At 43.2% G+C, this 14,099-nt stretch overlaps 1 protein-coding gene and 1 long non-coding RNA gene across 8 annotated transcripts in view; one reads left to right on the top strand and one right to left on the bottom strand.

Moving 5' to 3' along the window:
- The window catches only part of ndrg3a (ndrg family member 3a), a 31,729-nt gene that overhangs the window by 13,263 nt on the left and 4,367 nt on the right, over nt 1–14,099 (top strand). For 5 of the 7 annotated variants that reach the window (XM_078947579.1, XM_011475392.4, XM_011475395.4 and 2 more), the window contains 7 exons: nt 2,817–2,881; nt 4,805–4,837; nt 11,540–11,645; nt 11,778–11,898; nt 12,544–12,606; nt 12,688–12,748; nt 13,548–13,634. In XM_078947579.1, the coding sequence (XP_078803705.1) occupies nt 2,825–2,881; nt 4,805–4,837; nt 11,540–11,645; nt 11,778–11,898; nt 12,544–12,606; nt 12,688–12,748; nt 13,548–13,634 (528 nt within the window). In that variant the 5' untranslated portion in view covers nt 2,817–2,824. Of the gene's footprint in view, nt 1–2,816; nt 2,882–4,804; nt 4,838–7,357; nt 7,766–11,539; nt 11,646–11,777; nt 11,899–12,543; nt 12,607–12,687; nt 12,749–13,547; nt 13,635–14,099 lie in introns of those variants that run through there. The other 2 variants (XM_011475396.4, XM_078947578.1) reach the window with 1 other exon arrangement.
- On the bottom strand, nt 1,473–8,732 carry LOC144992203 (uncharacterized). Its single transcript, XR_013656078.1, has 2 exons — nt 8,613–8,732; nt 1,473–2,395 (listed from the first exon to the last, which is right to left on the bottom strand). It is a non-coding gene; the product is annotated as an uncharacterized LOC144992203 (long non-coding RNA).

The following is a 14,099-nucleotide window of genomic DNA, read 5'->3' on the forward strand; positions in this document are numbered from 1 at the left end:
AGTTTAAAGGATTTGTCATTTAAAAATAATGCAAGTACAATGCAAGTGATAATCTTTTTATAAATCCTCAAAGTTTTACATCATCAGAACTCAGTGGGTTTTACAAATAGTCTTCAAATGGTCATATTTAAGAGATGCGTGAAATCATTTTTGCCATTTGAAAAACATTGCAGTAAAATCCAGGGTACTGGAAAGTCCCGCACTATGTACAGAGTTTGGACCTTTTTTTACAATGAAAGTGTAGGAAAAAAACCACCTGTTTTGAGGGGACGATGGGGGTGGACCCCACATCTGCTCTCTGTTTAACTTCAGGCAGCCTGATGGAGGTGAGCCATGGAGGATTCTGGGAAGATGATGATGAGGAAAAGGAGGAGTGAAAGATGTAACGATCAATCTCAACCCGCACCTGGTTTTATGGCAGGCTGCTGTTGTTTGCACACACGCTGTGTGTCCACACATGCGAGTGCGATGGATGGAAAACAAGTTATCCCGTTTTGAAATTTGACGCACACTTTCAATCTTCGTTTCTATGTCAGCATGTCTGTGGAGCACCACCTCCACCGGCCGCAGAGAGCTGACCTTTACTGCTCGGAAAGAGCCTGGCAGCATTTTCTTCTGACGCCGTTCTTCATTCTCCACAGGCCTTTCGTCCCCTGATGTGAGGGACAATATTTACAGCTGGGAAGAGGCTCCCCTTACTGCAAAGCAGCATGCAGGGAACTGGACCTGCAGGACAGATGAGGAAGGCTGTGTGAGAAGCTGCAAAAACCTAGTAAACTCAAGTCTTGTGCAATGTCCACTTCAGTCAGCCCCATTACAGAGCATTCAGCCGTCACTCTTTCCTTCCCCGACCCCTTTTCATATTTACACACAGAACTAATGTGGGACAAACCCTGCGATTCTTTCATTTTTATCTGAGGCTTTACCCACTGCTGTTCTCGGATAGCTTTGCCGCTGTAACGCCACAGCCGTCGTCAGGGCTAATCGGAGTCATCAAAGTGAGACTGAAAGGGGCCTTTTTCTATCTCCAACTATTCCACTCGTCTTCTTGCCTCACATGGGTCCCCGGGGTCCATCCCGGCTTAGAATAAACATCAGCAACCAGTTTTGTCTCTATGGTAACAGCAGTGCATGCTGAACAGAGGAGCAGACGTGCGCTGAGGAGAAAAGGGTCTCTGCTGGGGTGTTGGGGTACTGCAAAATGTGATTTGATGCGGTGAAAGGAGGGACCAGCATCTCCTTTTTGGGATCATTAGGGTACGGGGGGAAGAATTAAGCAGGGTCAGGACAGTGAAAGCCACCCAGCCACTCTATCAGTTGGCCTCCGTCTCTCATTAACACCTCAATTACCCGGCCAGACGGCTACAATTAAGTCGGTCTTCGCCTCCATCCCGCTTTTCGGTGGCAGCCTGAGGAAGTGTTGGATTGATCCGGCAAATCCGCTCAATCCGCTCAAGCATGCAGAGTACTTGTTTTTCTTTTTTACTGGTTCAGATGTCTAAATATTATTCAGTTCCACCCTTGAGCCGGATTTCTCAGCAGGGATTTTATCGGCCATGTTTTTGCTCCCCACCTCTGATCTGATTGCTTCCTCCACCGGACTTTTCTCTATTTTTCTTTCTCAGTTCTTCTGTGTAATTTGAGGATGGAGCTCTCAGTTGTGGTTATCTGGCTCTGGGGGTTGGATTTAAGGCAAACACAATCTCTTGTTTGGGCACAGTGACCCTTGACCTGATTTAGAAGTCAACAGGCCGACGTCGTACTTTGAGGAGAGCCGTGCTGGTTGGACAGAGCTGTGGCGTAATGTCATCAACTCGGCTGTCTCCCGCTAGAACTTGGCTCACCAGCCGCCGCTGAAGGTTATCCAGCTCAAGGTTGTTCTGGGGGGTGGGGGGTGTCTGCACTGACACTTGAAGTAACCAAAGGACCCCCCCACAGACACACACATGCTTGTTTCATGGCGTTAATGAATGCTCATCCCTGACCATCCAGCCCGTTTGTGTTTGGTTTCCTGCTTTGAGCTCGACCTAGAACGCACAGAGTCACCATCTGTTCTTATTTGAAACTGGAGCCTTCGCTGTGCAGTCGGGTTATTCCACACCGCTTCCTGCCCGTACCTTTTGCTAACAGGAGGATGAGGTACTGTTTTACCAAGCTGGGAGGGAGGAGGTCCCTCTTTTGTGCTGCAGTTTTTGTCCAACAGTTTCGAGACTGAAAAAAAACAACCCTCAAACCCGTCCGGATCTCCGTCTGTGTGCACGTTCGGGCGCTGCAGTGCAGAACCTGGAAGCTGCTTCTCCATCCCAGACCTCTGGCTCTTGTGTTATTGTGTGCGTGTCACAGCTGTGACCCCATTTGCCGTTCGAGTTGTACATCAGAGCATCATGAAGGGTTCCTGCAAACACAGATGGAGGGGAAAATGGACTACATGTTTAACCATTCTCTGACAGCGTAGATGGAATACATTTGAATCATTTTAAAGAACAATAAAGGGGGAACAATTCCTCTGACTTTATTTTTGCAATTTCTGTTTTGCACATAGTAGTTGGTGTCAGTCATTAGATCTCAGAAGTGTGTTAGTTTGGCGTGATTTTAAAAAAATCAAAGTCTTTTTCTGGTCATTAAATACTATCAAATATTTCTAGCCTCAAATATTTACCAGAAAACACCTTAATGGCTGAAGGGAGTTATTCCCACCAAATAACGTTCATTTATTTAATTAAATGGCAGTGACAGGTGTAAGATTGGTCTTTAGAGAATGCAGTGCCCCTCACATTTACAGTTTTGTTTTTAATGTTTTCCTTTGCTCACGGCAGACGGGAAGATGGATGAGCTGCAGGACGTCCAGCTGACGGAGATCAAGCCGCTGCTGACCAACAAGGTGAGCTGTGATGAGAACAATTCTCTGCTATGGTTGTCGTGAACGAGCATCCACTGCATCCAATGTGCAAATGTACCTTAACGCAGCAGGAATGCACTCTCTGCAGTTTCATTCATCAAAGTGAATTATTCATACACGCAGAACTTTTGAGAGGAGCAAAAAGGAGAAAAGGTTGGAGTCAGTTGATGCAACATGCAATTGAGGCAAAATGAAGCAAGAAAAGAGGAGGAGATCATGTGAAAGAGTCTGAGGAGACAATCCACCGAGAACAAAGAGATCAAAAGAGGAGCTGAGGGGAAGTCAGCTTTTTAAATTGCTCAAAGATTCCAGCAAGTGACCCGGCTGGAGTAGAAGGAAGCAGAATTCAGGATTGGGCTTCATGTTGAATCTCGATCACCCAAACAGACGAGGAAAATTACTTTTATCGTCCCTTCGGAAAACTGTGAGCTTCGTGGAGACAAACATGGCGAACCTGCTGTGTGTGGAGGGGGTCGCACCTCCTTAGTGGGGTCTGACAGAAACCACCTCAACAGTCTCCTCTGTCAGATTTCACTGTGGAGGTGAAAATGCTCCTCAGAATCATCCAGAGAAAGGACACTGACCTCTCACTCCACCTAGTGGCCAGTTCTTTAAAGACTTGATTGGTTTTCTTTTCTTTTCTTTTCCTTTTATGGATGTAATTACCGTCATTCACTGCTGTCTGCATCCCGATGTTGTGACGATCAGGACTTTCAATGTTTCCCTCAGAAATCGTATTAAGGACTGTCATTCCCCTCTGGCATCAGTTCATTACTGAAAATAAAACAAAACGTTTCCTGAAATGCACCGCGTCTTTATTCTGTTGGGGGGGTATTCTTCAAATTTCCTTCATCAGTTTTGGGTCCATAAGTGCTTAATAGAGCTGGAAATGTCTACGCTGTCTGAATTCTGAATGAAATGCCGTGAAGTGCAGCTCTTCTGTCTCTTTTGTTCTTCAGTGTTGCGAGTTTAAAACTGCTTGTCAGAACTGGTCAACATTCAAAGCCACAATTAACCACTGGTGGTTTACACAGACAAACCACATCGGTGTGGGTTTTTATTCATGGTGAACCTGCAGATTAGATCCTCATTTGTAAATGTCATCAAAATGCTGACTGTTTTGATTTTCCAGCTTGTTTTTAAAGTAATATGACCCTAAAATCTGCGTGTTATCTTATTTTTTTATTTATTTAGGTTTTCCATTAGTTTTTCAGAATGTAAAGACTCGTCTTCCTGGAGTCCACTTTTAAAAATGCATAAATAAACACAAGATTTTTGAGGAAAGATGATGAATAAGACGTAGCCCATTCATTATCTTTATAGTTATTCAGAATTGCAAAGATTCTACCCATCAGAGCACACCATCAGGACCGACTGGGATTTTTAAAAAATTTAGCGTTCAAACTAAACTAAAAGGAACATCTTGAAAAGCTTTTTCAAATGACTAAGTGGAACTGATGTTTCAGAATTGCACCAGAACAGGGAGTTTTCCTCTATCTAGGAGGCGGATGGAGAAAAGGGAACAATGAGTCATTTGCTGTTTTTCCGCTGATGTTTCATACTTTGTTCCACACAGATGTTGGCATCTGCAGGACTAACATGGCTTCATTTTGTCATCATGTCACTCAGAAGCAACAAAAAAACAGGCTGTTTTATTGTGTAACAATCTTTTTCTGCAAAATAACACAACTGTTCTCTATTTAAGACAATCTAAGACAAGCTCAAAATATCACGATAACTAAAATAGAACGTTCAACCAAAGCTTTGTAAAAGAAAAATGTAAAAACAAATCTGTTAATGAGCACATTTAATATTTTAAGTGGGGAAAAAATCAACTTCATTATAACTGAAAACATAAATTCTATGTAAAACATTTGAACTGCTCTCTTTTCTTTTTTGTTGCAGAATGCTCGCAACTTTCAAGATTTCGACTGTCAGGTGAGTGTGACAAAATCCAAATTATACTTTATTTTTATTACAAGTTTTACGACAAAGATCTTTGTCGTATTTGTGTACCTCATTGTTAACATATATCAAAAGGAAACAAGGAGAAACATATCTGCAAGTTTAAACAATTTGATTATCCTGCTGCTAAATGTAATGGAAATAGTCTTATCAACTGGTCTTTAGGATTAATCTGCTTTAAAACCCTCATTGCACGTCATTCCTGTCTGAATCCCTCCTGGATCATTTGATGCTCTGTATTAATCGTGGATGTTGACACTGCAGTTTGATGGAATTAGTGAGGAGCTCACGGCAGCATTTTTCATTGCAATAGACTGATCTCCATGTGATCGGGTTTAGTGGTTGTCTTTTTAGAAAAAAGGTTTGCATGGCGAGTAGACAATAATCCACGTGTTCTGAAACGGCTGTTTTTGATGATGACTGCATCCCTCCTTCACCCTCCGCAGCCACGCCTCCCTCCACCATCCCACCGATGCTAAATATAGCTGCTGCAGGCAGAGGAAGCAGACACCATACTCGCCTCTCTGCGTGCATTCCTGTTCTCACAACCATCAACACAAAATGTGCTTATTTTCTGTAGAAGGTTGTGAAAAGATTTTGTCTGAAAATGCATTTTATTTTTCCTTCTTGTGGATCAAATACAATGACAAAAGAGCCGGATTAGCTTGTGATTCATTGGCAGTGAGGAGCATTTTATTTTTCTTCTATAAACTCTAAGAGTCTCATCACAAGTCACTAACATTTACTGAGATTAACCCTTAAATAATTATTTCTTAAACTCTTTGGGGGGATATGTCAATATATCTTAAAGACTGTAAAAGGAAAAATTCAGCCACAAATGTTAACATGATAAAATAAAATGCTCCGTTCCATTTGGGTGAAATATACTGATTTGAAAAACAATCGTCTGCTTGATCTCTTAACTCTTTTGCGGATTTCCTGCTGGTTGAATTTAGTGTCCATTTAGAGAAGGCACAAAATGTAAAATGAGCCACAAATGGAGCGGCCTGTGTGCAAAGCATCACACCTTATGTGCATAATGTCAGTGAGGCCTGTAGAGCTGCACCATCGCTCTGAGATGTGACTTTCAAGCAGCTGGAGGACAGTCCAGATGCTCTTCATGTGGTGTTAGCGCTCCCACTACAGGCCAGTCTCTGTACTGCAATCAGGCAGGCTGTGAAGGTGGTGTGGGTGGGTGATGTTTAGGGAGTGTACTGCAGTTATGTCTTTAGTCGGCTCAAAGCTCTTGAATCTGGTGAGTGTACTTTAGATACTAACTGCTGCAAGACAGTTTGCTGTGCATCTCCAAAGTATTTCTATCAAGTTAAGCAAGTGCGTTGCTGTTATGTCATTGTACTACTACTGTTCAGGTGTTATTTTTCTGTTTTTAAATCTCATTTGATGTGACAAAACAGCAGAGGGCGCCATAAGACCACTTTGGGGATTTTATAATTTTCCTATTTTTAATTTTTTAAGTTGACCAAAAAAAAAAAAAAATTTAAATTGACAAACAGCCTTTAGGCATTAGCATCACTGTTATAAAAATAATGCAATTAATATCAAAGACAGATGACCTAAGTGTCCGTTTGGTCGAGCATGAAGTGTAAATGCTGCTCAAATGAAGGCCTACGTTCTGAAAAATTCTTTCCTTAATCAGCTCATGTTATTCTATGATTTAGTTTAGTCATGTATGACAGAAGTTCTTCTCCCTCATAGCATGATGGCATGTTCCCTGTGTGCTTTGCTCCTCTAAATTCTGAGTTGAATTCTACATGCAGAAATAATCGTGGCGCTCTGGGGCTTTGTCGGGGTGAGTCTGGCCTCTGGAGCACTCTGGCCTCTGCTATGACTTTGTATTTTCTCTGCGTGTTCTTGCTGATCCGTGTCACTGGCACCATCTGTAGGTGAGGACGGGGAAGAATGTGGGAAAAACTGCAGTTTCCAACCAAACATGCCCCCGCCCTGTCCTCGTTCAACCAATCAGGCACACTGAGCAGCCTTTTCAGGAATGACACCCCGGTCTGCCAGCACCAAAGAGGAGCCTGAACAAGGAGCGATCAAGAAAAAGATTACGACGCAGGAGAAAGCTTGGAGAACATAAATCCTCATGTTGGGAAAGAACATAATCATCTTTTGTTCATTTCTCCGTTAAAAACGTGGGGTTTTTAGACGAACTTCCTAAAGGCCTGTACACATTCTTTAGAAAGGGGAATCTGCAGGCAGCTCATGCGAGCAGCCATTTGCTCTTTGCAGAAATCAGTCCAGGGAGAGCTGGAGAAGTCGTCTCCCCACCTCTCGTCCTCATCGAAAACAGAGCGTGACGTCAGCAGCCCGCTTTCCTGGACTGCCTCTGCATCCATGCACCCCATCACCCCTCTTCCATACATCCATCCCCCTCCCAATCCTCCTCAGAGCTCCACCCACTCCTTCCATCCACCTGACCCTCTGCAGTCCAATGAAACGCGCCAAAGGGTGGATGCACGAACGCGCTGTGACTACTAAGCACAAACTGCAGTCTCACTCTCCTCCTCTGTCGCTGCTCCGGTTCTCTCTCCCACCTCTTGTTTCTGTCTCTCTGTTGCTCCTTCTGCGTCTTATCCGCCCCTCCACCCACCTCCTGCTTCATTCAACTTACTCCTCCTCGCTCCCTCTGCTCCTTTTCTCTTGCACTGCTTCCCCTCCTCCTCTCTTGTGACCGCTGCTGTTCTCACCGCCTCACCCTGCATCCCTCTTTTCCATCTTCTTGCCCTCCTCCTCCTCCTCCTCTTCCTCCACCTCTTTTTGGAGGTCTTTAAAGCTGCCCGGCACACACTTAACGTGACACACTCCCCTGCTCTGTGTGGGTAAAACATGTCAACTGTTTTGGACCTGGACCAGATTGCATGCGCTGGAAATGGAGTGGTGAGTGACAAATGTGTCAAACTGACTTGACACACTTGGCTGGATTCTTGCAGGGAGGAGGTTCTGCTTCACAACGCGATGGTATTGTGGTCTGGGTGGAAGCAGCTGGCTGTGGGACAGGAATAACTGATGGGATCTCGACTGTCTTGCTAGTAGAAGCTTCTCCTCTATGGTTGTCTGCTGGGATGGGGTGAACATTTGTTTGGTGTGTCCTCGTTCACCTACAGGTCACCGAATGCCAGCCTGGTAAACTTGCCAAGGGTGTGGTGGTGAATTTTCAAAGCTATGAGGATAGATGCATCCGTGATCTGCTCAGGTGGCTGGGATAATCGCGTGTTTCAGTGTGTGTGTGTGCAGTTGTGTTCATCAGTGACATTCATGCACGCGGTTCTCTCATTTTGTCTCTAAAGAAAAGGAGGAGCTCACTTCCCCCGATGCACGCTGTGGCGGCACAAAAGGAAAAGCTTCCCTGCAGAAGCCTTAACTTTGGTCATGCATGTGTGCTGCAGAAGGCGGTTCCGTGTTTTTGCCCCCTTCCATGATCACACAGGAAACTCTGCATGCGTGTGTCTGCATGTGTCTTTATATGGATGCACTTGGGAGTCATTAACTGCCCAGTAACTGATGCTGGCGGGGCAAAAAAAAGGGGACACAGGTATTAAAAACCACAGCATTGCAGGAAAGAGAGGATGACATTGCTCTTCCTCCTTTTATCACTCCCCCAATAGTTTGCACTTGTCCTGTTGCATCAAAAGGAGCGCTCTCTCTGAAAGCACAACGCTAGACGGAATATTCCCCCCAGTGCACCAACACCAGTCATCCTCCAGCCTAATCAACAAGCACTTACCCCTGTTAATGTGTTGGTGGAGAAAGGAACGGCTGCCGGTCTGCTGCCCTCCTCTTCTCCCTCAAGCCGTCCAGTCCTGCTGCCCCACCCCATGTCTGCTTTCTGTGCACACAAAAGCACCTAAACATGTGTGTTTCGGCACATGACCAAGCACACGCTTGGAGCCATGTAAAGTGTCTTTTTTTCCCTCCCCCACACTTCTTCACTTCTTCATCCTAATCTGTCTTTATTTAGCCAGAGAAATGCCAGGATTTACAGTGATGTGTACCTTCTGTTTGAAGGCGCTTTCTCCTGTTAGTCATAGGAGCCTCCTCCCGTTTTGTGTCTGTCACTGCTTTCACGCTCCATTTCCTGCCCTGCAGCTCCACCCTTCCCTTTTTTCTTTCTTTCCAGCCCAGCTTTAATCTGTGTCCCACCTTGAACGTGCCCGCCGTCTCTCCTGTTTCCGGCCTGCTCGCATGCAGCAGCTCTATGCTAGAATGAAGTTTTCCTTTGGACTGCCCTTGACCCCTGTCCTCCCTTTAGCAGTTGAATCGTTTTTGGCCTCACGTGAGCGCCAGGTTCAGAATAAGCAGTTATTCCTGGTCTCTGTAAACAGCAGATGCACATGACACATTTGTGGCGAGTGTCCCTCATTTCTTCTGAAGAGCTGAACGCTGCTGGCTGTCCGTTGGGAAATGAAGGTTCCTTCTGTCAGCTGGTTCACAGCTCCTCATCTTCTATGGACTGCTCGCTATATTATTGATAACCAGCAAACTGGCAGGCGCCACCCACAGCTCTGTGCTCATACATGCATGTCTTTACATAATGCAAAGCGCTGTTTGCAGCTCCAAATCATCAGGATTCATATCTTAAAATGAGGATTCTCATGGTTGGTCTGTGAATATTTCCTGATCCACTCCATCTTATTTGTAGTGTTTTATTTCTATCCCTGACTGTCAGATCTGATTGTTGTTTATCACTGAGCTTCTTCAGTGTCTTTTACATTATGGTAAATGGCGTATACTTATATAGCGCTTTTCTAACTACAAGACCCAGCGCTTTACAGTCACAGACCCATTCACACGGCTCTGCTGCCGAACACAGGCAAGGTGGGGTTCAGTGTCTTGCCCAAGGATGCATCGACTCATGGGCGTGCAAGGCGGGAATCGAACTTGCAATATTACGATCATGGGTCGACCGCCCTTCCGCTGCACCACGGCCGCCCAACATTAAATGACATAAAAGCTTAACTCAAGAAAGTCTGAATATTTTGCATCGACTTTCCAGTGGATTATGAACTGATAACTGTGAAAGGATGAAGAATGGAGTGCTGCTGTAAGCTACTTTCATTTTTTTTTTTTGCGGGCTGTCAGCACAAAGGGCAGAAGTAAACGATGCTGCAGTTTCTGCAGACTCATGCCTGCTAATGCAGCATCAGAGCGTGGATACAAAAAGCCCTTTTTTTGCGGCAATCTGTCTCAGTTCTTCAAACACATTATAGCATCCATTCGTTTCTTACAACTATTTTCAACACCAGTTGGAATTATTTCATCAAAAATTAACAAATCCAGTTCATGTCCTCGATATTTCTAGAAGCATTCACTCATGGCAGCATCTTAGATTCCACTGTTTTCTCTGATTTGTTGATGTCAGTTAAAGTTTATGAATTATTAATATTATTTACACGAAATATAGCTCTGTCTCAAAAAAAATGTTTTCTTGATTTCATTGACATTAAAAAAAACATAAACGGATTTTATTTAAATAGATTATAACAGATTTGAATTCTTTGGGTAGAAAATACAAAAGTTTTCCTAAGAATTTGTTCCAGTTTCTTTTTTTTTTTTTGGACATTAAATATTATTTCAAATGCTGAAGAGTTCGGTACGATAAGATGATGTGTGGACCAAAGAAATAACAGATTTATTTTCAATAAAGACATTTGATCAAATCTATGTATTTTAAATTAGCTAGAGAGGGTATTTTCCATTAACAAAAAAAACATTCTAGTTAAATGCCTCAAACTAGGTTGTGCAGCTTTGCAGCGGTGATAAAGTCGGTCATATTTTCTAGTTTTCGTTTAAAGATATTTGAATCACTGTCATTCCCTAAATGGAATTGTAGTGCTGATTTCTGTGACTTCCCCCACAGAACAACCCCATATACTAGTTGAGTTTGTGGTTTTTCTTTTAAACTGACGCTTGTTTGATGCTGAATTTGGTTTCCTGTTTACACTTATTTTTGTTTTGTTTGGTGTGACGTGCAGAGAGGAAGTAACGAGGGATTTTAGATGATTATATAAAGTTTACTCCTGGCTCTGATCTGTAACTTTATTTATTTATTTATATATTAAAAACTTGCCCTGTTCAGCAGCTGAGCAAACATATCAGAGCTAAAAGCCTGGACAAATTTTACTGTTACAATAATGGATTATAAATCTTCGGACACACGAGGTGTATATTTGAATAAATCCCTTTCGTGTTTGAGGCTAAACTTTGTTTTATATTAATTATATTTGTATACATTTTGGTTGCTAGACCGGACGGAAAAAAAGATAAAAGAAGAGAGAGGGATGTTAGAGACGGGGGCTAAGGGTACAAAAGAAGGGGGGTGGTAAAAAAGGGGGGGGTTGATGAAGTTGGAGGATAATTAAAGAAGTTGGGGGGGGTTATTAAAACCACAAAGCAACAAAATGCTGGAGGTTTATGAGTACATGTTAGTCCAAAGGGTGGGGCCTTTGCACAGACACACTCGATTGTTGTTAGACATACCTGTACAAACAAGTTAACACATACACAATACAACTTACACGCACATACTTATGGATACAACCAAACATGTGTCAAGCGTTGTAGCAGGCTGCTTAATGCAAATGTTTTCTAAAAGCAAGGGGGAGAAGGGTCTCTGCCCCCTAACCTGTTTGTTTTTGTCCTTCGTGGGTGCAGGAGCACGACATTGAGACGCCTCACGGTGTTCTTCATGTGACGATGAGAGGTGTTCCCAAAGGCAACAGACCCGTCATCCTAACCTATCACGACATTGGCCTCAATCGTGAGTCAGCTCAAAATGCTCATCGCTGTGCCAAGTGCTTCCCGTCTGCGCCAAACAGGCCTGCTTTGGTGCTCAGCAGGTTCAACCTCCTCAGCCTTTCACACTTTGTCCATCCTGCTGTCCTGTCTTCAGATAAATCCTGCTTCAACACTCTCTTCAACTACGAGGACATGCAGGAGATCACGCAGCACTTTGCAGTGGTTCACGTAGACGCGCCCGGCCAGCAGGAGGGCGCACCCCCCTTCCCCACCGGGTTCGTGTCTCTGTGTTTTTGCATAACTAATGGGGGTGTAATGATTCGCTTCATATCCTAATTAATGGTTGCCGACAAGATTCATACTCGGTGTTGGTTCATTTTGATTGATCCGGTTCACTGACCTAAAATGGATCCATGAAATCTTTTGCCAAAAATTCAACCAGCGTGACTCAGAGATAAATATCTGGGTACTGAACAGAGCAGGTGAAGTTTTCCAGATTTCTTGTATTTCATGCAAGATAATCAAGTGTAGATTACATATTTTTACACGCAAACAAGTAAACAATTATTAATGTCAAATCCATTTGCATTTTAGTTTCACAAAGTTCAGCCCACTGTTGTTTTTTCACATCAAAATAATACAAAACTCAACATTATTAGTACATTCTACCACACTGTCACATGTAGAGTTTTCACGTTATAGTAAACTAAAACTACCGTGCCTCAAATAATCCATTTATTTAGGTCAATTTCATTAAAAACTTGGATCTGGTTGGATGATTCTAGATATATAAATTAATTGATGAAGCTGATTAATCGTTATATCCCTACTCAAGAGTTTTTATTTATAAAAATTAAATGTTTCTGTATTGGAGCTTTCTTATCCATGTTAAACGGCTCATGTGTCTTCATGTTATCCAGTTATCGTTACCCGACCATGGACGAGCTCTCCGAAATGCTGCCCTCCGTAATGACGAGGCTGAAGTGAGTGGGCTCCTGCTGGGACGATAATCGATGTAAAGCCGTGCGTCTCTTTTTCCACGCTAACCGCCGGTTCTTCCACAGGATCAACAGCGTGATCGGTATCGGCGTGGGGGCGGGATCGTACATCCTCACGCGCTTCGCTGTGAGTCCTCCGCAGCACTGCAGTGACAGCACTCTCACCACATTATGTATTGGTTTGTTTGTTTTCACTGAAGCTGTTCTGTCTCCCCCACAATAACTGATGGCTTTTAGATTGTAATGCTTGTTATTCTAAATGGTGAAACCTTCCAAACAGCCTACTCAGGGCATCTGGTTCCTCTGCAGTCTGCTGCTATGCAGCCTGTTTACCTGCTAATGAATCACCTCCCTAATGTCCCTCCTGTACACAAACTCTGGCCCTTTTTCTGTATTCAGTTAAGCGTAGCTGCAAAAAATTACAATCCAGTAGAAAGACACAAGTGTCAGGAGAGCGAGAAATCATTCAAGGATTTATAACAGAGCGGAGTTTAATAAAGGCAGGCGTAGAAATGAAAAACGGCATTTGTGGGCTCTTGTGTTCTGCATTGAAGCTGAAAGCAGCCTTTGCTGCTGCAGCATCAACAAACTAATCCTCATCTTATGACTGAATCATCTGTTTAGCTTTTGGTAATTCTAAAGCTGGACATAAAATGCAAGACTCCAAGTTCAGTCTCCCACATCGTTATTCAAGTAACAGATATATTTGATATATATGATATATGATATGTTTTCTGTCTGGTTTTCTCCTACACAATTACTAATTCTTATTCAAACATCCAGCAAAATTGATCTTAAATGTAATGAGTGCTTGTGGTAAGTCGTGATCCACCAAACCAGAACTGATGAGAGTTTTAAAAAACGGTATTGCACTTGAAAAGTATAGACTTTGCTGTTGGTGTCATTTAACTTCTTACCCTTCGCAGTTGAACAACCCCGCCCTGGTGGAAGGACTGGTTCTGATCGACGTTGACCCGTGTGCTGAAGGCTGGATTGACTGGGCTGCTTCAAAGGTCAGAATTTAAGCTTTGGCATAGAGGTGTCTCTACTACACTAGAAAAGGTTAATTCTATGCTGCAAATATAAAAAATACCCATCTCTAAACAATAAAATGACTAATTTAAAACTGCACATGATGTAATCATTGATGTTTCACTGTGGTCTCCTTGTTTTTAATTTATGTTTTTCTCCTGGGGGTTCCAAATCTGCTACTGGACCAAGTTTTTTCCAAATTTAATCTATGTTACTTTTTCTGTCTCCATCTATGAAAATGATCTTTCTTTACAGAAAAGCGACCTAATGCAAATGTTTTTCCAAAAAAAGTATTTTGACATCCATCCATGCAGTTCATGTAGAAACGTCTAGGATGAATGAGCTCAAACAGCCGGCTTCTCTGCCCTCATTGTGCTTTCCTCGAGGCCACTATAGTGAAACAGCAGCAGTGTTCGTGCTGATGGACCAGAACCTTCAAGGACAGA

This window comes from Oryzias latipes, chromosome 5 (assembly GCF_053564925.1).
Source record: "Oryzias latipes strain Hd-rR chromosome 5, Olatipes_Hd-rR_3.1".
Classification (NCBI taxonomy): Eukaryota; Metazoa; Chordata; class Actinopteri; order Beloniformes; family Adrianichthyidae; genus Oryzias; species Oryzias latipes.